Below are 27355 nucleotides of genomic sequence, written 5' to 3' on the forward strand. Positions count from 1 at the left end.
GTGGAACATCTGACTGGGGACACATGCCTGAAGTGACATTCAGCTGCAGAGAAATATGGCTGTTTGAAAATTCCCTGTGGGCAAAGAGAAGCATACGCTGCCATGCCCACAACTTCAGTAACCAAATCCACTGGGGGAAAACAATGTCCATGGTCCCCAACGGAACATGAGACAGCAGGCAATATGGCAGGCATCAGCAGCAGGCTGGCCAGAGGGCATGTCACTGGCAGTACAAATGCAGTGCCCAATGGGCAGTGCCTTTATAATTGGAGTGTGTGGACTACTACCCCCTTCACAGTGTCTAGGGAACATTACCTAAAACACATACTGGAGCATAAATGTGACTACAGTATCCTGCAGGATTTCCTCCATGCTGTAGCACACCTCTACATGTTGTAGTTACATAAGTATGTACTGTACACTGAGCACAACACTCATCACTTCTTCTGCCACCATTCATTTGGTTATTAAAGCTGTGAGCATGGCAGGGTGTGCTTCTCTTTGCCCACAGGGAATTTACAAACAGCCATATTTCTTTGCAGCTGACTGTCACTTCAGCCATGTGTCCCCAGTCAAATGTACCACAGGGAAATGTCTCGCTGCCTAGGTGCCTGAACCCCAAAAAACTGTTAACAATCTCTAAACACTCAAAACAAAAATAATAAAATAAAATAAGAGGGCCAGTGTCTCTACTCTTACTCTGTAAACAAGTATGGAATTCTCTCCCCCTAGCTACAAGATAAATTCCCAGCCTACCAGCCTTCAAGGCTTCATTTAAACTCTATATACATAATACATGGTTGTGCATCTGCTCTACTTCTGGTTAATCTCACTTCTACATCATCATCTTCGCACATACCCCCCATACCTCTTCTCCTTTTTACCAACCTGATTTGCTTTCTTTGTAGGTTTACAAGCAGATTGACCTCCTTATCCCTGCAATGCATCCAAAACTGCACTCCAGCTGTGGGCTGGCAAGGGTGGATAGTGGGCATGATGATCTTATTATTCTTGGGAAATGCACCCCTACATGTAGAAACTGATATTAAATTTGCCATTTCTGCCTCTTTTGTTTTTAATGATCCAGAGTACACACATCCTATTTAATAAGGGGTCCAGGGAAGTAAATATTGTGGGAAGAAATAGCCAGGGAATTGTTATGGCTTGTATAGTCCCTAGGGCTGATAGCCTAGTACCAACCTATGAACTTATGAACCTATAATAATAGTCTTCAAGTAATTTACTTGCTCAAGGTTCCTGATACTGCCCAACAGGAGGTATACTGTTTCCCTAATTGTCTTTTTCTTGATTCATAGCTGTGTCTTAGTGAAACTGAATCAGAACTTCTACCTATCAGATCATGCATCTTGCTAGGTTTAGACACATACCAGAACTAAAAACTACCCCCTTCCCATCTTGGTATCATCCCCAAAATGACTGGCCCACCTTTCCATGCTGTTTGTAAGGTCTGAGATGAGCACAATAAATAGAGATGGCTGTAGGTCTGATTCTGATGGGACAGTGCTTGCCATTTCACTATCACTTAAGAAGAGTCCTTTTACTATCACCCCTTGTATGCTACCTTTCGATCACATCTTTGCCTACCTGCACATTTGACTGTCTATACTTATTCCTGAATCAGAGGCTTTATTGAAATCCAAGTAGATCACAACCACTTTTAACATCTCAAGAAAACCAGTCACAGGTTTAGATCTAGTTCATCTGATAGTATCTCCATATTGAGAATCCATTGTTAAATATATACACTGGAATCAAGAACCACATATGTCTTGATGCCAGGACTTGCCCAATAATTTTCCCACCACTGAATTCAGGTGTACTGCCCTAAATGTACTTGGGCTGCATCTTGCAACATGTTTGAAGATGGACACTGCCTGCAGCTGTTTTTCACTTCCTACAGGACCTCTGAAGAGCTCTGTCAGGGGTTTGATTAATATGCCAGCAGTCCTCCTCAGTATCCTGGGTTGGCCCCATTAGGCCCTGTGCATTAACTTCCCTTAGTGTTCTTATTACTTTATTTACTATCTCAGTCATGAAAAGAACCACTTGTATTCCACTACTGTCCACTTGTCCTATAATGCAACATAACCTTCTATTTCTTGCCCTGCCTTCCTTCTTTCTCAATCTTGACTAAATAATTCCTTTTTTCATCCTTAATTCATGTAATGTCAGTGGAGCAAACATAGATTAAGGTATCTGACATGCTCATATCCCTGCCTCTTCACCATATAATTAACCTATGTCTAAAAGATAAGACTTTCTTCTGACCTCTGTAAAAATAGCTACAGTTCTTTCACTACCCAAAAAGGGACCATCACAGTATCTTCACTCACCCCACCCAATGTTGTTATGACTGCCCAAAACTTTGGAGAAGGCTGTTTTTTTTACACCATACTTCTTTTGACAAATACTGTGAAATATTTTATAATCACTATGTTTTTGCAAGGGCTACGACATACAAATGGACATTCTCTAACTCGATAGTAACATTTTACTAAAAATTCATACTGGAAAATAATTTGGGGTTATTTCTAAAAGCTTACCAAAAATCTTTGGTTCCATTCAACATTCAGAGTTACTCACATAACTACATTGATACAACCTTGTTGTCAAGTTCTATACTGGCTAAATAGCCTTCTAATTAATAAATCTTACTGTGTAAAAATTGAAGACGCTCTCTCATACTGTACCTAGAGTATGTGACTAGTGGTAATGTTTGCAGATTGTTACCAGGCCCATTCCTGTTTAGCACCTCTATAGATACAGCTCTTTCACCAGTACTCCAGAAGTTGTTTTTGCAAATGTATGGCAATCTGCTTTGCTGACAGATCGCATGATGGCATGAGGATGTTTAAAATCCTCTTGGCTCTAAATTGGATTTAGATGTGGTTGCACGTATGTTTGTATGTGTGTGTGTGTGTGTGTGTGTGTGTGTGTGTGTGTGTGTGTGTGTGTGTGTGTGTGTGTGTTATGGAAAAACTAAAAAAGTAGGGCTAGCTATCCAGCAGTGTGAAATTTAAGTCTATCTGATGGGCACTGTTGCTGTGGCACCCCGATCACATGTGCATAATGAGAAAATACATCAGATGCCAATAACTCACACACCATAGCAATAAATTGCAATGTAAAATAGTTGAAAAACAGCATCCATTTGACAAACAAAATATAAAATATCAATGTCATACAACTTGGGCATGAGAAAATTCTTACTATATCTCATTTGGTCTTTAAACATGGAAGGGGTAGAGACAAACTCTGAATATTATAATCTTTTTTGAGATAAGAGTATTTGGGCTGCTGGAAGAGTTTAAACTTTGCATCTGAGTATTTACTGCTATTAGGCCGAGTTTTGGAGAAAAGGAAGTAGAAGTAGCTAAGAAAGTTATGGGATATATTATCCTGGTAGTATTTACATCTGGTAGTTTTCATTTGCTGCATTTTCATTTTTTTAGCACCTTTATTAAATTATCATTTGTGGCACAGGCAAGCTTACATTTATGTAAAAGTAATCAAACCATATTAACAAGATCACATTTACAAACATTATACATCGCATATATTGTTCCATTCAATATGATCAAACCAGCCTTACATAAATTAAATTCCTGCCTTCTCTTAAACCTCATGCCTCCTCCAAAACATTTTTCTGCATATATTTTTCCCACAATTTCTATACAAGTTACTGAAATCCTTTTCTAAAGATCCCACTTTCTGTTTTATTATTTCTGTTACAGTATTTACTACTTCCAGTATGGTTGGTTTAGACTTTAATTTCCAATTTCAAGCAATTGTTTTTTTTTTTTTGGCAGCCACCATAATTAAACTTAACCAGGCCCTATTATGGCTAGGAAATTCAGAGCCTGTATCGCAACTCAAATAAATAATTTCATTAGTTGCATTCATTTACTTGCCAGGTATTTCTGCCAAAGTCCTCTTTATGGAATTTTTAAAGTCTGCTTACTCATTACACTCTGAGAATATAGGCTTCCAGGTACCAATTTCTTCCCAATTTCACCTCCAACATTTGCCATCTACCTGATTTTTTGCATTCTGTTTGGAGTATAAAAGTACCCATACAAACACTTCCAGGCAAAAATCCTAAAGCTTCTAAATTTTATTTCATATTTGGAAGCCAAACATATGTACTCCCATTGTTTCATTTGATTTGCTTATCAAATCGCTCTTTCCAGTCTTTTCTGACCTCTTAGGTTCATAGGTTCATAGGTGTGTACTAGGCTAATGACCCTGGAGCCTTCACAAGCCAAGCCCCAAAAAAGTGCCCTGGCATGGTGCCAGCCGCAGTTAGTTCTCAGTGACTTTATTCAGTAGAGACACTGCAGTGATCCCTGGGGTGAATTTTCTGTTACCCATCCACTCAATGAGATTTCCCTTGAAGAGGGCCAGGGAGGTGGTTTGCTTGACATATATAGGAAGCCTATTCCAGAGCATGGACAGTCTCTGGGTGATGAACCTCTCTCTGCAGCATGTTCTGTGGTAATGTGGTTGAGGTCTTTGGAGCGAGTGGTGTGGAGGGATTGGAATTGCTTTAGGTGTAGCTTTTCTTGCAGAGCTGGGTCTGACATGGCTTTGTAAGACAAGCAGAGATTGCTTCTAAGTAGATGATAAGAGATAGAGAATAGCTGAAGTTTCTTGAGTCTGTTCATGTAGGACATGTGTTTAAGGTCTAGGATCCTCTTCATCAGGTACTTCTGTGGCCTCTCCAGCTGTTGGAGGTTTCTAGCGAGGTACATGCCAAATGGGGCATAAATACTCAATGAGTGGTCTAATGAGGGATGAGTACAGAGGAATGATGACCTCTTTCTTACTGGATGCAAAATCCTTGGTTATGAGATGTGCCACATAGAAGGACTTTCTGACCACAGTGGTGCTGTGGTGGCCAAAGGAAAGGTTGCTGTCAACCTGGGTGCCCTGATCTCTTAAAACACCTTCAGTGTTTAGTTGGCTTCCATTGATGTGGTAATTAGTGGGAACCGAGTTTTTTCCAAAGGGAATGACAATGCATTTTTTGGCATTCAGCTTAAGGCCATATCATTGGTCTAAGTGAGGCCTTTCTGAAGGATGTCTGCATCACGTGGGGATTGAATAATGGCTCCCAGGTTGCAGTTGTCTGTGAACTTGGTCAGCCAGAGTCCCTCTGTGTTGGCCTGGACTTCGGAGAAGTAGCTGCCAAACAGGAGAGAACCCAGGACTGATCCCTGTGGCACCCCACTCGTAACTGGTCAGCAGTCCAATTTGGAGTCTGCTACTTTTACTCTGTGGGTCCTGTCTGTAAGCCAATTTGCAACTGACGAAGTGATACAGGGGTTGATTCCTAGTTTGATGAGTTATCAATAATTCCTGAGTGAGGAATGGTATCAAAGGCTTTGGCCAGATCTAGGTAGGCTGTGTGCACTGCCTTAACCTCATCCACAGCCTTGGTGACTGACTCGAAGAAGTCAACCAGGTTAAGCAGGCATTACCTCCCTTTATCAAATCCAAATTGCATGTGATCTAGAGTTTTGAGATTACCTATATCTTTGTTAATCAGGTCCATGATGATGCGCTCCATAGCTTTACATATCAGACTCATCAAGCTAATGGGGCAATAATTCCCAGGGTCTGTAGTCACTCCCCCTTTATGAAGAGGGATTACTGTAGTAGTGTGCCATTTGGTAGGGACAAAGCCTGAGATGTGGTGCCAGTTCATTTTGTAGTTCATGTAGAACTCAGCCAAGGATATTATCAGGTCACATGGATGCTGTATTCTTGGCCCTGCTCAATGCATCTTTTACCTGTGCTGCAGAAATGCTGGGTACCTGGCATTCTTCCACTACTGTAATTTGTCCTTTTGGGGGAAGAGAGGGGTAAAGTTGGCTCTGAATCTGTCGGCCAGTATGTTGGCAATATCTTTTCACTCAGTATAGGAGGTACCATTGTGGAATAACTCAGAGCAAATCTGGGAATTGCAGTGAAGTTTCTTGATATAGCTATAGAAGGCTATGTGGTTGTTTTTAGTGTCTGCTGCAATTTTGCCTTCATAGCTGGCTTTAGAGGATTTGATAAGGGATGTCATCTTTTTGTTAAGGCTGATAAGGGAGTTTTTTCAGTCTTGGGACTTTACCTTTTTCTGCAACAGTTTCTTCCTTCTGTTGTAGAGTTTATTGATGGCTCTTTTGCTTGATTCCTATAATTATTGTGCAATATTGTATATGCCCTACTAATTATCCCTTTTTTAACAGCAGTTTCTGTTCTACATGCACTAGAAACTCAACCAGTGCAGGCCTTTCATTTAGGACTCCCCTATCTGATAACAGTCCATGATAGGGAAGGCAATTTCTAGCCTGCAGTCCAAATGTCTTCTTGGACTCTTCCCAGTCAGTTACCTTTCACTCTCTGATTATTTGTTCCCAATACCTTGGTTCCTTTGCCAGTGTCATCCAGTAAATTCCACCCTCCACTTGCCTATTATGTACCTGTAATTGCAGTCATCCCTATAGGCAGAATCTCCTTTCTCTGTTCCTGTTTTGGCTTAGTTCTTAGTATACTTTCTGCTAATTTATGAATTTAACATTCTATATGACTGCTGCTAGTCTCCTTAAGGATCTGCGTTCAAAATCCCACTCTTTCCTTATTTCTTGAATTACCCCCCTGCTTCAGTATCATTCTTTTCCACTTTGAATTGCAGCTTTCTGCTTATGCTATATATGGGAGCCTTAAATATCCATTCAAATCAGGTAATCCTAAACCTCCTAGATCTATTGGAAGTATCATATTATCTCATTTGACTCTTGCCCTCTTCCCCTTCCAGATAAAGTCCTTCAACTCTTCCTTAATTACTATCCAGAATGTATCCTCTGGTTGATAGATATATGTGCCTAACCTGTGTATAAAAATAAAGGGACTAAAAACATTTTTGATGCTTGCATCTTGCTATCCATATCCATAGGCAAGGGCTTCCAGTTTCTCAGTTTTTGTATTATCTTTTGTTTAGTCTCTTCCCATATATCCTTAGCTGCCATAACAGAAGCCTTTTTAACCCATACTCCTAAATACATCATTTTATCATGTCCCCATAAATATACGTATTGCTGAACCGATTCACATGTGGCTATATGGTTTACAGCTATAGCCTTTGTTTTATCTTCATTAATTTTATATTCTGGAAAAAAAAACAGAACTTTCTCAGAAAGTTGCACAATGGTGAGATCTCCTTTTTTTCTGGTTATATCAGGTACAAAATAATAACATCTGCAAATGAAGCCAACTTTTCTTGAATACCATAGCAATTATATCCTTGAATTTCTGAGTCTCATATTTTCATTGTCAATGACACTAAATATAATGCAAACAACAAAGGGGAAAGAGGACACCACAGCCTGGTTCTTCTGTTCAGATACAACTTATCAGAGGGGAATCCTTCCACTTTGATTTTTGCCTCTGATCTTTCATATATCCATCTAATTAACCTTATTCTGCTGTAGGACATGTGTTTAATGTCTAGGATCCTCTTCATCAGGTACTTCTGTGGCCTCTCCAGCTGTTGGAGGTTTCTAGCAAGGTACATGCCAAATGGGGCATTAATACTCGATGAGTGGTCTAATGAGGGATGAGTACAGAGAGATGATGACCTCTTTCTTACTGAATGCAAAATCCTTGGTTATGAGGTGTGCCACATAGAAGGACTTTCTGACCACAGTGGTGCTGTGCTGGTCAAATGACATGTTGCTGTCAACCTGGGTGCCCAGATCTCTTATAACACCTTTGGTGTTTAGTTGGCTCCCATCGATGTGGTAATTAGTGGGAACCGAGTTTTTTCCAAAGGGAATGACAATGCATTTTTTGGCATTCAGCTTAAGGCCATATCATTGGTCTAAGTGAGGCCTTTCTGAAGGATGTCTGCATCACGTGGGGATTGAATAATGGCTCCCAGGTTGCAGTTGTCTGTGAACTTGGTCAGCCAGAGTCCCTCTGTGTTGGCCTGGACTTTTGAGAAGTAGCTGCCAAACAGGAGAGAACCCAGGACTGATTCCTGTGGTACCCCACTCATAACTGGTCAGCAGTCCGATTTGGAGTCTGCTACTTTCACCCTGTGGGTCCTATCTGTAAGCCAATTTGCAACCGACCAAGTGATACAGGGGTTGATTCCTAGTTTGATGAGTTATCAATAATTCCTGAGTGAGGAATGGTATCAAAGGCTTTGGCCAGATCTAGGTAGGCTGTGTGCACTGCCTTACCTTCATCCACAGCCTTGGTGACTGACTCAAATAAGTCAACCAGGTTAAGCAGGCATTATCTCCCTTTATCAAAGCCAAATTGCATGTGATCTAGAGTTTTGAGATTACCTATATCTTTGTTAATCAGGTCCATGATGATGCGCTCCATAGCTTTACATATCAGACTCATCAAGCTAATGAGGCAATAATTCCTAGGGTCTGTAGTCACTCCCCCTTTATGAAGAGGGATGACTGTAGTAGTGTGCCATTTGGTAGGGACAAAGCCTGAGATGTGGTGCCAGTTCATTTTGTAGTTCATGTAGAACTCAGCCAGGGATACTATCAGGTCACATGGATGCTGTAGTCTTGGCCCTGTTCAATGTATCTTTTACCTGTGCTGCAGAAATGCTGGGTACCTGGCATTCTTCCACTATTGTAATTTGTCCTTTTGGGGGAAGAGAGGGGTAAAGTTGGCTCTGAATCTGTCGGCCAGTACGTTGGCAATATCTTTTCACTCAGTGTAGGAGGTACCATTGTGCAATAACTCAGAGCAAATCTGGGTATTGCAGTGAAGGTTCTTGATATAGCTATAGAAGGCTATGTGGTTGTTTTTAGTGTCTGCTGCAATTTTGCCTTCATAGCTGGCTTTAGAGGATTTGATAAGGGATGTCATTTTTTTGTTAAGGCTGATAAGGGAGTTTTTTCAGTCTTGGGACTTTACCTTTTTCTGCAACAGTTTCTTCCTTCTGTTGTAGAGTTTATTGATGGCTCTTTTGCTTGATTCCTATAATTATTGTGCAATATTGTATATGCCCTACTAATTATCCCTTTTTTAACAGCAGTTTCTGTTCTACATTCACTAGAAACTCAACCAGTGCAGGCCTTTCATTTAGGACTCCCCTATCTGATATCAGTCCATGATAGGGAAGGTAATTTCTAGCCTGCAGTCCAAATGTCTTCTTGGACTCTTCCCAGTCTGTTACCTTTCACTCTCTGATTATTTGTTCCCAATACCTTGGTTCCTTTGCCAGTGTCATCCAGTAAATTCCACCCTCCACTTGCCTATTATGTACCTGTAATTGCAGTCATCCCTATAGGCAGAATCTCCTTTCTCTGTTCTTGGTTTGGCTTAGTTCTTAGTATACTTTCTGCTACTTTATGAATATAACATTCTATATGACTGCTGCTAGTCTCCTTAAGGATCTGCGTTCAAAATCCCACTCTTTCCTTATTTCTTGAATTACCCCCCTGCTTCAGTATCATTCTTTTCCACTTTGAATTGTAGCTTTCTGCTTATGCTATATATAGGCGCCTTAAATATCCATTCAAATCAGGTAATCCTAAACCTCCTAGATCTATTGGAAGTATCATATTATCTCATTTGACTCTTGCCCTCTTCCCCTTCCAGATAAATTCCTTCAACTCTTCCTTAATTACTATCCAGAATGTCTCCTCTGGTTGATAGATATATGTGTCTGACCTGTGTATAAAAATAAAGGGACTAAAAACATTTTTGCTGCTTGCATCTTGCTTTCCATATCCATAGGCAAGGGCTTCCAGTTTCTCAGTTTTTGTATTATCTTTTGTTTAGTCTCTTCCCATATATCCTTAGCTGCCATAACAGAAACATTTTTAACCCATACTCCTAAATATATCATTTTATCATGTCCCCATAAATATACATATTGCTGAACCAATTCACATGTGGCTATATGGTTTACAGCTATAGCCTTTGTTTTATCTTCATTGATTTTATATTCTGGAAAAAAAAAAAAACAGAACTGTCTCATAGAGTTCCATAATGGTGAGATCTCCTTTTTTTCTGGTTATATCAGCTACAAAATAATAACATCTGCAAATGAAGCCAACTGAGTCCCTTATTTTCATTGCCAATGACACTAAATATAATGCAAACAACAAAGGGGAAAGAGGACACCACAGCCTGGTTCTTCTGTTCAGATACAACTTATCAGAGAGGAATCCTTCCACTTTGATTTTTGTCTCTGATCTCTCATATATCCATCTAATTAACCTTATTCTGCTGTGGCAACCCCTAACCAGGAAAAGCCGAAAGACAAACAACAACATTGTAACAGGAAATGCAAATGCTTCTATTGCCTTACTCATAAAATACCAGCTTACTTTGTCCAACGCTTTTTCTGTATCAAGACCCACCAACAACAGTAGTATTTTCTTACATTCCGCTTCCCTGTGGATCATCATTGCTCTATTAATGTTGTCAAAACACATTGATCTGTATCTATCAATTTTGGCAAAACTTTTTTCACCTTTTTAGACATTATAGACATAAACATTTTAACTTAATACAAGCAAACAAAACTACACATTTTCAAATAATGAAAGAAACCATTGTCCCAAAAAGACATCTGCTACCATAGGCCTTAATTTATCTAAAATTGAGGTTATCCATGATAAGACGCATGTTCTTGTCTGCACTTCTACTTACACTAAGTGGTGTTTTTTCTTTTTTCACCTTTATTCCCCTAGATGTGAAAAACAGCTTACATGCTTTCAGAAAACATTAACTTTTTGTCTTGAAGAAACCAGTGTTCATGCTTTTTACTTCCCTGTTATCAGTTTGTCTCCATGGTAATGTAAGAAAAAATGCAGTCTTCAGCTCAGCTGCATGCTTCTGAAGAGAACCTGAAACATTTATTTCTAAAGGAAAAACATTTCATTATATTCACTGTTCAAAAATTCATGTTTCCACTTAAAAAAAACTTGCTATTAGATTAATCCAAGGGTCTTAATCCAGACATTGACATATGCAAAAGTAAGAGAAAACATATCTATCCATGTGTTATGATCTGTGTACTTTTGCACCCCATCCTCCATCTCAACAACCCAATATTACAGTCTATTAACTTAAACATGCTTTTCCATAACCTTTTTATCTCTTTTTGCATTGTAATGCCTACATTTCTTAATAATAAAAAAAGAAAGAAAAAAGGTATCTGTTTACTTTAATAACTATCACATACAAAAACAACTAAAAATGCTTTACTATAAACATATAATTTATATTGTGAAAAGTTTCATAGAAATACTGTTAAGAACATAAATTATTTTACTTATAGTTACCTTTCTCCTTCCTTTTCCCCTCCCCTTATTGACCTTCCAAACATTAATGACCTGCTGTGAGGCAAATACCTTTCAGCTCTCTACAAGCTAAACAACGTCAACAAAAGTCCACTCTTTCTACTTTTTCTTATAATGCTGTATTTCACAAATGTGATTGATTGGGAGGGAGGTTGACATAGTGTTTAAGATATTTAATTTATAGGCACTAGCTGCAGGGTTTGATTCTCAAATGGGGTAATTAGTTGGGCCTAGAATGGCCCATAAGGACAGCTAGTCTGGTACTAATTTAAAGGGTGGGAGGTTGGCATAATGGTTATGGCATTTACCTTACAGACACAAGGTACAGGGTTCAATTCTCACATAAGTTAACTGGCTAGGCTTAAAATGGCCCACAAGGGCAGTTAGCTTTGTACAAACCTATGAACTTATGCTTTGTAGTCTAACGTTTATTCACTAATTTCCATGTTTCTGGTCTTTTTCCTATTCATCTACATCCACAAACTCCTGATTCTAGCTCAGTTTCAAGGTACTCCTGATTCTTTTGGTCAGCTCCTGTGCTTTCCTCTTTCTATCAAGCATTTCCCTTTGGAACAGTGGAAATGGTTTCACTGGGAAAGTCTCTCTATGTGCTTTATTATCTGAAGAATGAGAAGCAGAGTCCACTTCTATTTGATGGCTCACTTTTTGTTGGAGAAACATTTGTGTCTCCTCTTTATCCCATTCTACATAAAAAATATACAATTGATCTTCCAGGAAAAATATTCTGTAGACAGCTGGATACAGCAGCTTGAATCTCACACCTTCCTCTCAACATTTCTGATTGCTGGAGGTTGTTTCTCTTCTGCCTGGTGTGCAGTGAATAATAATTTTCTACAAACACTGTACTGTCTCCAGCTTTTAATACTTTGTCCTTTGACCACAGTTTTGTCAGGATCCACTCTTTCTGCTGGTAGGTTTGCATCTTTACTAATATAGATCTTGACTGCTTTTTCATGGCCAGATTTGGAGCATACATACTGTGTGCCCTTAAAATAAACAGTTCCTGCTGTGGCATACCAGTCCAGTTGCTTATTTGTACCTTCATAAAAAGAAGACAGTCTGTTTTTCTAGTTTTTCTGGGACAGCAGAAAATCTCAGATTTTCCTTACGTACTCTGATATCTAATTCTACCATTTTTGTACACTTCTCTTCTTCAACAGTCTCTTACTCAGACAGCCATTTCTTCATTTCATCCTCTGATTTTTGTATTTTATCAGCTCATCTGAATATCTGGTTAAAGCTTCTTCCATTTTTTCCAGCCTATTTTATTTGAGTTGATATACTTTGCTGTTTCATTTATTTTAATCAGCTCTGAGCACAACGGACTTAGTTTCCCTCCAGTTTACTGGAAGCCATCTCTTGCACCAAAGCTTGAGCTCAAATTGCTTTTGCTGAACAGCTGCAGGATTCTTCCCAGTCTTCTCTTCACCTTTTCTAGTTCAAATTTTCTTTCAGGATCTCTTAGGTTCTTCTTTGCTAACATCCAGGCAGTATACTTAATAGCCAGTAATTGAATTTAATAAAAGTGACCGAGTTCCTGGCCCTTGTCTTTCAGTTTCTTTTTCACACTGGGAGAGCTGAAGTTAAGCTGTTAATCAGTGTGCAGCCATCTTGGAAAGTCCCCTTTTCAGTTTGTTTTTGATTGTGATTGCCTCATTAGTTTATAAAGAAGGGAGCTCCAGAGCAAGTCAGCTAGATAGGATGTCATTTCCCATTTGTTAAGATGTGGAAATGATGTTGCTGACAAAGAACAGTAGTGAAGTATCAAAGTATGCTGTTATTTATCCAGGCAAGGCATATATCCCATGTGCTTCCACTGCAAGAGACCTAGTCTATTACACAGGGAAGACTCTAGCCTGGCTGAGTCTTTCTTGTATTTTTTACTGAAAAAGCTATATGTGAGGAAGATGATTTTTTCAGGGAGGCAGCAACAGCAATATTGGAAGGCTGAAATCCAACTGCGCAATTTGAATCCCTTTTCAAAGTTGTGCTCTACTTTCTTGTGTCAAGAAAAGAGGCATTTAATAACCTACAACAATAGCTCATTAATTTTGATTTTGTCATTTGCATGCGATTTTGAAAGGTTATTGTTGTCTCCAGCCTTATTTTACTAGTAGTCTCATTAGTATTGATAAAATTGATTTGGATTTCTTGGCCTTCTAGTGTACAGTCTGCTTTTCTTGAGTCCCATTTAGCAGTATTATTATTATTATTATTATTATTATTATTATTATTAGTAGTAGTAGTAGTAGTAGTAGAAGTGGTATTATTTTGTATTTGAGAATAAAATATGCATAATTGGGTCAGGTTTTAAGATGGGTAGGAACCTGTTCTAGAATTTTTTTAACTGTGGCGTGATCTATAAATAACCATGCTATATGCGTAGAATAATACTGGCATGATGGGAATGTCAGTCAGAAGTCTGTTAATGAATAGGAAGGAAAGTTGTGGAAAGAGGTAACAGTAAAACTGAAAAGTTAGGATGTGTAGGTAGCAAGAGAAGAATGTAAGAAGTAAAGGAACAGAAAGGAGTTAGAAAGAAGTTGAATAAAGAAAGGTAGAGAACAGGTTCAGTAATGTAGAAGTTAGAAATTAGAAAAGGGAGACAAGAAATGTGAAATACAAAGAAAGAAAACATATACAAGCTAATAGACAAAGTTGTTATAGACTACAGTAAGCATATGTAAATGATAATAGAGGAGAGATATGAGTTGTGATTGGTATTTACAGGGATATGTCCAGGATTTTAGCCAGTAATACTTAAGAGTTTTTTTGAATTCATGAGTATTAGTAATCATTCTGATGGAGAAAGGTAGTTTGTTCTAGGACTAGGCAATGGAGTAGGTGCACAGATTTTGATCAATAGTACTTTTGGGCTTAAAGATTTCCAAGGATTGTTGATCAGAGCTCCGGGTGGCCATGGTGGTGCAGCGGTTATCATTGCTGGCTCACAGCAAGTGGTTCGGTTCAATCCTCGGCTGGGGTGCCTTCTGTGTGGAGTGTGCATGTTCTCCTTGTGGTCGCGTGGGTTTCCTCCAGGTGCGCCGGTTTCCTTCCACATCCCAAAGACATGCTATAGGTGGATTGGACACTCTAAATCAGCCCTAGGTGTGCGAGCCTTCTGTGGAAGGATGGGCACTGGGCTGGCAACTTGACACTGTAAAACTCCACTGCCAATCATTGAGCAGACTGGTGATCCACTGTGGTGACCCCTAACTGGGAAAAGCCAAAAGAAGAAATTGATCAAAGCTCCAAAGTGCCCGAGTTTGGGTATAGAGTCTGATGAGAGAAGAGATGTCAGGGCAAAATGTAGGTTTGTTAAGGATAGAGTGAATGATAACAAGTTGAGGAATAAGGAGACGGTGTTTTAATTCCAACCAGTTAAGAGATTTGGGAGAGAGGCAATGATGTGAGTTGAAGGGTTGGTTAGCAGAAAACCTAGCAACTTTATTGTATGTGATTTCACGTTTAAATTTTAGAGAGGATTGCAGATTAGTAAATATCTGTGAGACATAGAAAAGATTAAGTAGAAGACAGGCATATGCAATAGAGTCTGGAGCCATTGGTGAGGAATTTTTTTTTATTTCTGAAAAGCAAACCAAGTTTTTGGTGTGTTTTTTAATACAATGATGTATGTGTAAGTCAAATTTAAGTTGCTCATCAATAATAACTCCCAGGGGTTTGGAGTGTGTTTCCACACTGATGACAGTGTTGTTAAGAGATGTGATGGAAAAAGTAGGTTTATGATGAAAAATAGATTTTGGAAGAAATAGGAGAAGTTTAGTTTTATTGGGATTTAAAATAAGGAGATAATCAGAAAACCAGCTTTCTACAGCATTAAAAGAAATTTGGTTAATGCTATTAAGGTCAGGCAGATTGTCAAAAGTGGAGATAATTGTAGAGTCATCAGCATATTGTAAGAGAGGAGTGAGGACAGGGGGCAGGAGGACAGGACTCCCATTCCAGACATCATGTTGGTGATTGAGGAGTAGATATAATTGAACAGCTGAGAATAGTTTAGTTTCCTCTAAGATTTTTCTGAAGTTTAGAAGAACTGAGATTGGACAGAAATCTGAAGAGATGAAGATTTTTTGTATTTTTGCTGGACTTTACTGTTGCAAACTTCCAAATGCAGAGTATAATATTTTGAGTAAGGGATGTGCTGAAATATAGTAAAAGAGGTCTATAAGATAGTCTTTAGAAAGGGAGAGGAATTAGGACTGTAAATTATAATTCTGAGATAGAGAGGTCTTATGGAAATTAATTAAGATGTCTTTAAGATGACTATATAAGGGACCCTGTACCTACCTCACACTATGGCAGTTCCTTATCCCTTCCAGAAAGTCTGAATCTCCATTTCTTTCTTTGGCGACAGATTGTTTCAAATGGATCCTGAACGTGATCTACCAAAGATAAAGATGGCAGTGGAAGAAAATTCCTAATTTCCAGATTCCTCCTCATCCTCAGACCAGCCATTCAATTTCCTCCTGTCTTACATAATTTTCTGTCTCAGAGGGTAATTGAAACTGTTCCTCTCCCTCAGTTAGGGAAAGGATTTAACTCAAGATTGTTTTTGGTGCCAAAGAAAGAAAACTCCTGCAGACCAGTTCTGGATTTTTCTTTTCTGAATCAGTTTGTGATAGTCACCAACTTCAAAATGCTTTCACTTCACAACCAGTTACCCCTCATTCCTCATTTGAGTTTTCTAGTAAGCTTTGATTTAAAAATGTTTATCATCACATTGTTATTCATAAAGATTCCAGGTGTTTCTCAAGGTTTTGTGCATTTGGATCACGTTATCAGTTTGCTGCCTTATTCTTTGTGTTATCCACTGTTGAAAGGGTGTTCCCAAAGTGTCTCACTCCAGTTATAAACCATTTTAGGCTACAGGATATTTACATTTTTCCATATTTAGATGACTTGCTTGTCTTTGCACATTTTTTCAGTGTCAGGAATCTCTCACCTGGATAAGAGATTTACTTTACAGACTGAGATTCCAAGAGAATATTCACAAGTCTTTCTTGACTCCATTGTACAGGATATTATATGTGGGGTGCCTGATAGACATCTCAGTAGAAAGAGCTTCTCTGCCACAATAAAAAAATAGATCTATACTTAGATACATTCCATTTATTTTCCAATTAGATTTCTACCACAGTGAAGGGAATACCTCAGGATACCCCTTGCAAGACTCCATACGAGAAAGATACAATGGTATCTGATATCCGTTTAGTCCCAGCATCCATACCCATTGTCTCTTCCAATCCCAGTCTTGGGATTTGTGAAAAAGAAAATCACTTGGAGGAGGTATCAAATCACTCAGAGTCCATGTCTTCTATTCTCCTCTTCAGCTCTTAAGCAGTCTGTCACAACAGATGCCTCAGACCTTGGTTGGAGAGCAGTGTCAGTGGGTATAAAAGTGCAAGGTCTTTAGGACAAGAAAGACAGAGCAAAACACATAAACATAAAAGGCATGGTAGCTCTCAAAAAGGCTCTCAGCAAGCTCTCAGTCACCTGTGGTCCGTGGGACATCTTCAAGTGGTTACAGACAATGCTACAGTGATTTGGTACATAAACAAGCAAGAGGAAACTAGATTTTACCCCCTCTGCAGACTAGCCACGCTAGCATGGGATATAGCTTTACAGCACAATCTCATCAGAGCAATATTTTATGTCAGGCCATTATAAATGGAACGTGAATTGGGGGTCTTCCAAGATTTGGCCCATATGTGGAGAATTCCTCAGATATACCTTTTTGCCTCCTCTCTAAACAATCAACAGGCAAAATACTGTTACAAGATTCCATGTAAGAAGGTCTGGAAGACAGATGCCTTTTCTTTTCCCTTTTCAGAAATGCTCCTGAATGCCTTTCCACCCTTTCCACTCATATTCAGGGTACTTCTGAAAATTCAGAAGGACTCTCCAAACATCATCGAGGTGAATCCCTTCTGGCCCAGGCAATAAAGGCTTTTTTTTTTTTTTTTTTTTTTAACTTGGCTAGGGTCAATTACCACAAGTGTCCTCACAGACTGGATTTACTCACTCAAGATTGCAGTGACCCCAAACAAGCATAACTGCCTGGATGATGATGATAGGGTCTTAATACCTTTTAGGAACCTGTTTTCTGAGGATGTGCAGTACATATTTATGGAGGTGAGAGGCTTTCTAGTTGGTGCCAGCAAAAAGCCCATTCAGGGCTTGTGTTTCACTGGTTTTACAATATTTGTGTGAGTTACTATCCTATGGCCTGTCTTACTCCTCTGTCAAGGTTCATTTCTCAGCCATTTCAGCATATCTACCCTTGGAACTCCCTCTTTCAATCCAATCTCATATACAAATAGTTTTCAAAGGGGGTGTTATATAAGAAAACCAGTGGCTCCTCCTTGGGATGTTACTTTTGTGTTAGCGATGCTAACAATTTCTCTGTTTGAACCAGCTCATCTGGCTGGCGTGAGATTTTTAACACAGAAAACAGATTTGCTAATTGGTCTGATCTCTGCAAGAAGAACATCTGAGTTGCAAGCTCTTATAGTGGGTCAGCCCTATCTCATCTTTCACAGAGACAGGGTTTACTTGAAAACTAATCCTTCTTTTATGCCTAAAGTGGCACTTAAGTTTACTTTAATCCAATCTATCCACTTTCCTGTTTTCATTCCAGAACTAAAAGATGAGGGAGAAAGAATACTTAATATATTGTATGTCCACAAACAACTCAGGTACTATCATGACAGAACAAAATCTTTCAGAACTTTTGATCAGTTGTTTACATTTCTTGTGAAGGTAAAAATAAAGGGCACCCTGTGTCAAAGCAGACTGTTTCCAAATGGTTGTCTCAAGCTACTACCTTTTTATGCACACCACAACAAAACTATATCAGGCAGGGTCAAGACTCACTCTACCAGGGCCTTGGCTTCATCTATGGCTTTTGGGAAATGGTTGGACTCTAGAAGTATTCTGGAAGCAGCAACTTGATCCTCTGCGCATAACTTTACAATGCATTATAAACTAGCTTCCTTCTCCAGGTCTAGGAAAGGCTTTACTATGACCATTCTCAAGTAGCTCATGGACCCTTCCCCTTCCACCTCCTAGGTGCTTTAAGTTATGTTAATCTACCCATATAGCTCAGGCTACTGTAGTAATGGTCAATATGAAGAACATAGTGCAGTTGTGTAAATAAACGTACCATAACATTAGAAGTTCGAATGATTACTGTTGCAGTAGCCGTTTCCTCCTTATATTCTCCTTCTCTTGTTTTTTTTTTTCCTTTTTTTCATGCCAGGATGTGTACATGCACTTTTTTTCTTTTCCTAGTAATGTCCTATATATCAAGGCTTAGACTTGTTCTCTCATTTATCATGAAAGTTGTAAAAGGCTTGGAGCCCAAACCAGTCTTTTTAGTCATCTCAACTTGAGCTAACAGTTTGGGCATGTGGGTGGTGCCCTGAAGCTTTGGACGCTGGGTGGCTGTTATATCCTTTGCAAAATACTGCAGCAGTGATTATTCAAACATCTACTGTTATGGTAATTTTACTTACACAACTGTACTGTCTTCTAAGATTTCATCAATGTCATTCTTAGGAGGCCCAAGCAGGTTTATGTTAAAATCACCAAAAATTATTATAGTTTTTTTTTAATTATTAGACATTTTGAGGGTATCATTACATTAATTATTTGTTTTAGAAAACCATCAAATTTGTTTTTATTGAGGGAGAGTAAAGCATGGATTTGCAATGTAAAGATTCTTTTTTTTTATGTTGTTGAAAGAGTTATCCAGTTTGGGCCATAGTCATTTTTGTTTAAGATGGACAGAAGTGTGGAGAAAAGTCACCTCACCCCCATTCTTCTGTTTGGTCTAGAGTTATGCATGTAAGAATAGCTTGGATAGTACTGGTACAATTCAGAGGAGCTGTCTTTTAGCCAAGATTTAGGGACTGCAGCAATGTCAGTGCTGTGAATATCTGGGAAAGACTCCAACTCCTCCAACTTATTTTAATGTTTCCATCATTTAGAGGCATAGTTTCATGAGTGGGGGTTTATTTCATTTTGTAAAATGTGGATTTGGGGGACCGTTTATGTGTTTCTTACTAGTAAAAGTAAAAGAGCATTTGGGCAAGGAAGGTGAAGGTCTTTAGGTCTTTTTAACAAAGGAATGTGTGTTTCTTAGGACTGTGAATATTATTAAAATTAAGCAGAAATCAGATGTATGTGAGGTTGCATATTTTTGTTTATAGTGGGATAAGTTGTTGGTAGCAGGGCTAAGAAGAGGAGTTGGCTCATTGATTTTGGGGGAGGATTGCACTGAAAGTATAACATTTTAGCAGGGTAGGGTAGACGTTCTGTGGGATTGGGGTTATCTGTCTGCTGTTGTACATTAACTTCCTAGCTTCACATAGATGGACCCTTGTAATCCTAGGCTCTTGTGTTTATGGCCAGACTTGGTTCCCCTTCTCTGGCAAGTGTGAAATGCATTGTTGCATGACTGCTATTTACCAGTGAGGTCAGAGACTTCTTGACCATGTGATGTCTGCAGAGAACTAAAGGGAATTCTCCTCTTCCAGTTTTCAACATTTGCCCTGTGTTCAAACCCTTCTTAGTCAAATATAATGAAAGTTCCTCTCTTCACTATGCTCCCTTAATAATGAAATGTTCCAGTCGTCCAAAAACAGTGTTTTCTCCTTAAATGCCTTTTATCTTGACAATCTTCTAATGCCATCTTTACACAACACATCCTTTTTAGGCAGTCACATCTGGTTACTCATGGAAGATGTCGGCATAGCAGAGCTTCCTTTTTGCTCCAGGTAACTTTATTGCGAGAAAGCTGACATTGCAGCTTCCTCTCCTCCCCCTACCCCAGCTGCCATCGTCTCTGTCTAGTTTTGCCTTCATTTTATTTCAGCTTTTATTTATAACTTACACCTGCACACCTTCCCTGTGATAGACTGGAATGCATTGATGAAAAGGATGCGTATGTACTGCATTTTTACTTACTTATTTATTTGTTTATTTATGTATGTGTGTATATATGTATGTATATATGTATGTATGTATGTATGTATTTATTTATCCTTTGTTGACAAGGCTAGTCCCACTAGACTAGTTGTCTCTTTAAGGAGGCACCCAATTTGATATTTATACTACTGGGAGAAATTTGTCCAGGTCATCAGGGAACTTCTACTGTTTTCAATAGGTGCTGTGGGATCTTTTACATCCATTTAATGCCACCAACTCAGGCAGATGTGACCTCTGTTTAATATTTCATCTGAAAGATGGAACACACAGGAGTGTAACACCCCAAATGTTTCACTGATGTCTCAGCAATCCAGTCATCTGGGGTGGGAATAGTACCCACAGCCCTCTGGTCTTCCAGCATCAAAGGCAAGTCTGCTGACTGTTGAGTCACTGACTCTGCTTTTATATGATATTCTCACTCAGTGAAAGTGTGTTTCTCTGCCTTAGGTCTGTGCTTGGTTTGAGAAATATATTGTGATGTATATTTTCAGAAAAAAGGGTATGGAGATTATTTAATAGGTTAGGACTTCAATGCGTTAAGCACTGTGTGTTTAAAATCAAGCAGAAAGAACAATGTTATCACTTCATTGTTGCCACAAGAAATACACCACCACCTATATACCATATATGATACTTCTATTACTATATACACAAACTATTTATTTTGTAATAGAAACTAGTATAATCCTATAAAGGTATTGTTATACCACATTTACTCCCATCTTTGTGTAACGCTCTCACCACAGGTATATATGCACACACACACACACACACACACACACACACACACACACACACACACACACACACACACACACACGCGCGCACGCGCAAGCACAGCAGTGGTAGTATAGTAGTGGCACTATATGCACTACATCTAGTCAGAATTTTGTATAACTTCTTTCTCATATATATTTCATCACACATGCTTGCATGTACAGGCACTCCCTCCTACATCATAGACATGGTATTACAAACATCACATTCACTCCAGATTTCATCTACAATGTTTTCCAATATGCTGTTCATGAACTGTGGGCCATTTGAAGTTTGGACATCATGACTGTACAGTTATTTTGTGTAAAACTGACTTGCCTTTCTGTGGTGAAATGACAAACCCAATGTGACAGCTCACAGTGACGTCACTGTCATAGATCCATAGCTAGGGATGTATATGTTATGTTTTTATAATGATCACAATAGTTTACATAGAGGGATGAGGAGTGTAGCTTGCAAAGTTACTGTGGCTATCATGCTACTTGGATCAGTGAAGCGAAAGTGATCCCCTTCTTCACTTTCCAGATTTTGAACATTTTAATCTTTTGTACAAGTTGATTCTAGTTGCTAGGAAGACACAGAAACATAAATGGTTTACAAATTGATTGCTTTTAAGTCATATTCCTAATTTAAAATAATAATTATTGATGAATTATATGCATCATCTTATGTGTCTGTCAAGGTGAATTCTTCTTACTCTTCAAACAATAACTATCAAGTCAGAATATGAAATCTTAAAGTTCATGTAATTATACTGAGCATTTCAAAAAGCTTGTTCTGTCATGTAACAGCCTCCTTTATTCTCTTTCATTTTAGATGGTTCTTTAAAAATATTAGCCGTAAAGATGCTGAACGAGAGCTTTTGTCTCCTGCAAACAAAGCAGGAGCATTCCTGATCAGAGAGAGTGAAACAAGTAAAGGTGGGTGCTTAGATTTTAACTTTTGTTTTGTTAAATAATATATTGTTTGGGATTTAAACCAATGATAACTATTTGATAATCTCTGAAACTGCTTGCCATGAAACCCTTTCTTGGGCATGAAGAGAGCATTAGGCACAATATAGAGTCATGCTCACACATGATAAGCATATAAATAATAACAGGAATAAAATGCTGTAATAAATGTGGCACAGGGGCTGGGGATTCAGAAACGTTACTGCAATCCGTAAGCCCATTTTTACCACTGGCAGTAAAGGTTTCTGATTCAATGATTGCCCTACCACTGTGTTTTACCTCCAAGAGATGCAGCACCATGGTGAGCTGTCTCTCTACCTCTCTGGTAAGGCATTCTGGGTAAACAGCATATGGAAATTTGCTATCTGCTGATCCCCAGAAATTTCTTTGGTAAGCAATTTATACAACTGACCTATCTGCTACATAATTAATTGCTGCCAACTGCATCACTTAACTTGGCCAAATGTTCATGGCCATCCATTACACTCAGTGGGAGAGGTCACATTAGAGGTATGTCCTGGGAAATTTAGAAGATAGGCAAGCTTGTGTGTCACTGCATGTCCGAGTGCATGCAGTGGTATGTATGGTCAGGTCTATATCACATAGTCGAAGTTCTATAACTCCGAACACCTAATGGTCAAACCATTATGTTCAAAGTTACAGAACTTGACTACGTAAAAAAAAAAAAAAAAACGGACAACAAAATAAATTGTTGTAAGCAGGGGGCAAGCCCCCCTGCACCCCCCATGTGGGGGTCTGCACCCCCCCCCACTACTTAAATATACCATCTCTGAGATCGCACTACATTGAAGTGAATGGAAACTTACACTTATGGAGATTTCTATTCAAACTTTCAAACTTTTACAAATTCGAATGTATGGTCTTGACCATATGTGGTTTGAACTTGTAAAAGTTTGACTACATGATAGGAACCTGGTCAGAGGTCACTGTATGTCTACCTGAGCGGTCATATTAGGGGGGTTTATTATAGGATAGGAAAGGTAGATGTGTGTGTGTGTGTGTGTGTGTGTGTGTGTGTGTGTGTGTGTGTGTGTGTGTGTGTGTGTGTGTGTGTGTGTGTGTGCGCGCGCGTATAAATGTGTGTATGTGTGTAAGTATGGATGCTTGGGGTGTGGCGGCCATACCTCTAAACTCTTTCATTCCTTTTCATACAGAACTTCATCAGAACCATATAAAATCAGTCACAAACATGAAAATACCCATCCAATTCTAAAACCCACCCATGTTACATTAAAGCTGTTATCTGATTTCCATTGTTATCCATTTTTATGTTAGTTTGTACACTGTTGTGATACTTCTAAACTCCCCTAGGCTAACAAGCAAATCCTTTCTCACTGGGGGAGGAGCACTACACAGTAGGGACTTGTAAGCATTACCCTAAGGCATATCAAAACGTTAATTGAGCAACAAGCTTTGTAACGTGACAGACATATAGCGAGGGTGGGACATTAGACACCAGGAACACTCTAATAGAACTCAGGTTTTGGAGCAAGAAGCATGTAAGGGACACAAGGGGTGTGAAACTTTAACGTAATGTCTGACATTATTGACTGACTGTAATCATCCATGATATGGGGGCATGACTTTTGGAGAAAGCTGGAGGGGGGACACTGGTCAACACCAGGGCATTTTTTTTTTAAATACTGCAGTGGTGGTGCTGCGGTAGCATTGTCGCCTCATAGTAAAACGCTGTCCTGTTTGATTCTCAGCTAGAGCGTCTTCTGTATGGAGACATGCGGGAATGGGCATACCTTTGTTGAAGGTTGTGCATCAGGGCCGGCAACTTGGCATGTAAAAATCTACTGCCCATCATTAGCAGACCGGAATTCCGCTGTGGCGACCCCTAACCGGGAAAAGCCGAAAGACACAACAACTCTAATCCAGTTAAAAATTTAATAGAGCAACAGGCCATAGGTTTATAGGTGATCACTAGGCTAACAACCCCAGGGAGCAATTTTAAGCCTAGTCGTAATTCTCAAATGAATCTCACAAGTTTTGATACTCTAGGGTTATTTTAAGGGGTATATGTAGCATTTGGCTTGAATAATCAAGCATTTACAGACTGCCACTGTCTACTAGTGACATAGGTTTCAGACCAGAGTAAATTTCTGATTCCCCATCTGCTGGTCCAAGTTACATGTGAATTGGTTTTGGGAAGAACCCTGCTTTACGTGGATGGGAAGCCTATTCCAGAGAAGGGGTACTGTCTGAGACACTTACCTTTCCCTCCAACATGCCTTATTTATGATACAGATGAGGCCTATGTCCCTAGATTGGTTAATTCTTATTCTGTTTGCTTTGCAAATGTACAACAGGTGTATCAGAGAGGGATCAGAGGATACTTTGTAGGCCAGGCATCGATCATTTAGTAGCAGTCACTATGAGACCAAATACAGGAATTGGGTTTTGAGGCAGTCTGAGTAGGACATGCTGTTTACACCCTGTATTATTTTTGTAAGGAACCACTGGGGGATGTTGCAGTTGCTGTATATACTTGGTTTTGATTCACTATGCAATTTACGAACAATAAGCACACTGAATGTCTAATGTCTGCCGTTACTGACTAACTGACTAATCGTTTGCTATTTGGAAGGGACTAAGAAAAATAAGAAGCGATGTCAGGACATTCTGTTAACTCATGGATAGGTGAGAGGTATGGCAGTGTGAGTGTGTGTGTGTGTGTGTTTGTGTGTGTGTGTGTGTGTGTGTGTGTGTGTGTGTGTGTGTGTGTGTGTGTGTGTGTGTGTGTGTGTGTGTGTGCGCGCGCGCACGCACACACTTGCACACATATGTATGTGTTTATTTTTGAATGTCTATATGTCTGCTGGAGCGAATGATGACAGTGTCTGTGCTAATACAATGAAGCAGTTGCCAGAGGTGATTAACATAAGGGCAGCAGAAAAGAGGTTGTTTGCAATTTTTGGTACTCACCAAGTGATTCAGAGGCATGTAAATCAGCTTATAATTAAGTCTTTCTTCATATTAGATAATTTGTCTCTGAATCACTGGTTTCAGTGATTGCACTAAAAGGAGGCCATTTTTGTTGCAATCCTGAGGAGAGTGTTCATATTGGTTCCCAGATATAAGTGGAAACTATTGTTCAGTTAATCCTTGTTTTTTTAATCTAGTTCTGTTTTATTTTCATGTCACATAAATTATTTATAAAGACTTTAATTTTGTTTAAATTGTTGTTTAGTTTTAACATGTTCAAAAGTATTAAAATGTTTCTCTACGTTGTAACTGAATTTTTTTCAAAAAGTGTTATCCTGGCACAGCCAAATCATTGCATATATTTATTTTTTTTAGGGTAGTACACTGATCACAATAAACCATTTTATTCATGGCCAGAATGAAGAAACATAAAACAATTACAAAAACTACTATCAAAGTACATGCAGACAAATTAAACTAATGAATAAATATTTACAGTGGAGAAAATAAATGAGGAGTTATTTTATTCGCTAAGTATGATAAGTCAATAGGAGGCAAGAACTGAGGTAGGGAGTAGGCAGTAGAGGTGATGTGGATGAGAGGGGTGGCTGGGTGATTCTTATGATTCTTGTATACATAAAGATGTGTAGGCTTGAAACAAGTTGCTAAACATTTGTACACTGCAGAAAATTAGCACAGAACAGGTTTGTAGCTGATGTACGTATCCTTTGTCTTATCTAATTTTATAGAACTAGACTTTGCCAGAATAGTAGAGATTTTCTGCTATAGCAAGTAGCGACTCACCTAGACAGGATCCCTAGAAAATTGTAAATTCCACTGCACATGCACACACACACAAATCCATACAAACACACACAGACACACACACACACACACACGCACACACACACACACACACACACACACACACACACACACACACACACACACACACACACACACACACACACACATGCACACATATTGATTGGACGCTTTTTCTTCATAGTTCACAAATTTACAGATGAGTAGTTTTTTTTGGAAGCATCTCTTGGAGGAGTCCAAATCATTGTTAACAAATCCAACTTTTACTTATTGCTAACTGCATATCCCCATCAAAGTCCTCCGCAAATCATGGAAATTACCTTAATACCATAAGGGGGTTAAATATAAAATTCTGTATAGTTAGCACTAAGGTTAAGGTCTTTGCCTCCCATGCAAAAGATTCAAGGTACACCTCTTGACTTTCATCCAGTGCCTGTATAGAGTTTTCATGGTCTCTCTGTGTCTTTGTAGGGTTCCTCCCACCTCTCAAAAATGTTCACCTGAAACTCACCCAAGAATGGAGTTTGTAGCAAGCAGCACAGATTCAAGATGGTTCCTGTCAGGGAAAGAGTTGTACAGATCAACCACTTTGGACAAGAACTTGGAACATAAACTGAACACTATGTAGGGCAGGGCACTCAATGGTGTAAAACTGTTTGTAATTGATTTGGTCTCATTGAATGATATTACCAAAAATGAGCATAGGTATTTTCTGGTGATATGTCGGTTGAGGATCTATGCCAGGGACCCATGCTAACAGTGGGAAAGAGAGAGAGTCTATGTGCCCCTACTGGCTAGTATGTGACTGCTACAAAGCCCAGAAACCCAGGGTCAATTAGCTACTCACTGGCTGGTGTCCAGCTGCCCATCTTGGGTTACCTGGGATAGCTCTGTTGAGCAAAAGCTGGATATAAAACCAATCAACCTGCAAACATGAACTAAGGATTCAACAGTAAAAAAGAAAAAATAGCAAACGCAGGCAAGGATCCAGATTCTCCAATATATTTTAATAAAACACACAAGCGCTTTCACCAAATGCTTCTTCAGGTGTATTACAAAAGACCATTTAAGACCAACATATTTAACTGCTCAAATTAAAATCACATGACTTAGCTACTACAATTTTAAAGTTTTAGGTTTAAGGTTTTTGTTTAGAAATGTTTGTAGATTATGACCTGTGTAGATCAAAGTTTCATAGATGAATGTACCTTTAAAAATGTAGTAGCCAAGTCCTGTGATTGCTTGCATTTGCTATTTTTCTTTTTTACTGTTGGATTTATTGTTTCTTTGAATGGAGGCACCTGGTCATCAGTGATAGTTGTTTTACTTGTTTATGAACGAAGGATTGTTGCACTCAGTATACGTTCACTGACAAGGTGGAGCTGGAGTGGATAACATGAATATAAAAAGGAGGCTGAACATTGTGTTTGTCCAGGAGGCAGGACAAAAGTATAGTGCAGCAAA

At 39.0% G+C, this 27355-nt stretch overlaps 1 protein-coding gene across 1 annotated transcript in view; it reads left to right on the forward strand.

Moving 5' to 3' along the window:
- Positions 1-27355, forward strand: part of BLK (BLK proto-oncogene, Src family tyrosine kinase) — a 961491-nt gene that overhangs the window by 672102 nt on the left and 262034 nt on the right. Inside the window, exon 7 of the mRNA XM_044062787.1 lies at positions 21978-22081. Within this exon, the coding sequence (XP_043918722.1) occupies positions 21978-22081 (104 nt within the window). The remainder of the gene's footprint in view (positions 1-21977; positions 22082-27355) is intronic.

This window comes from Protopterus annectens, chromosome 2.part1 (genome assembly GCF_019279795.1).
Source record: "Protopterus annectens isolate FY-2018-M chromosome 2.part1, PAN1.0, whole genome shotgun sequence".
Lineage (NCBI taxonomy): Eukaryota > Metazoa > Chordata > Ceratodontiformes > Protopteridae > Protopterus > Protopterus annectens.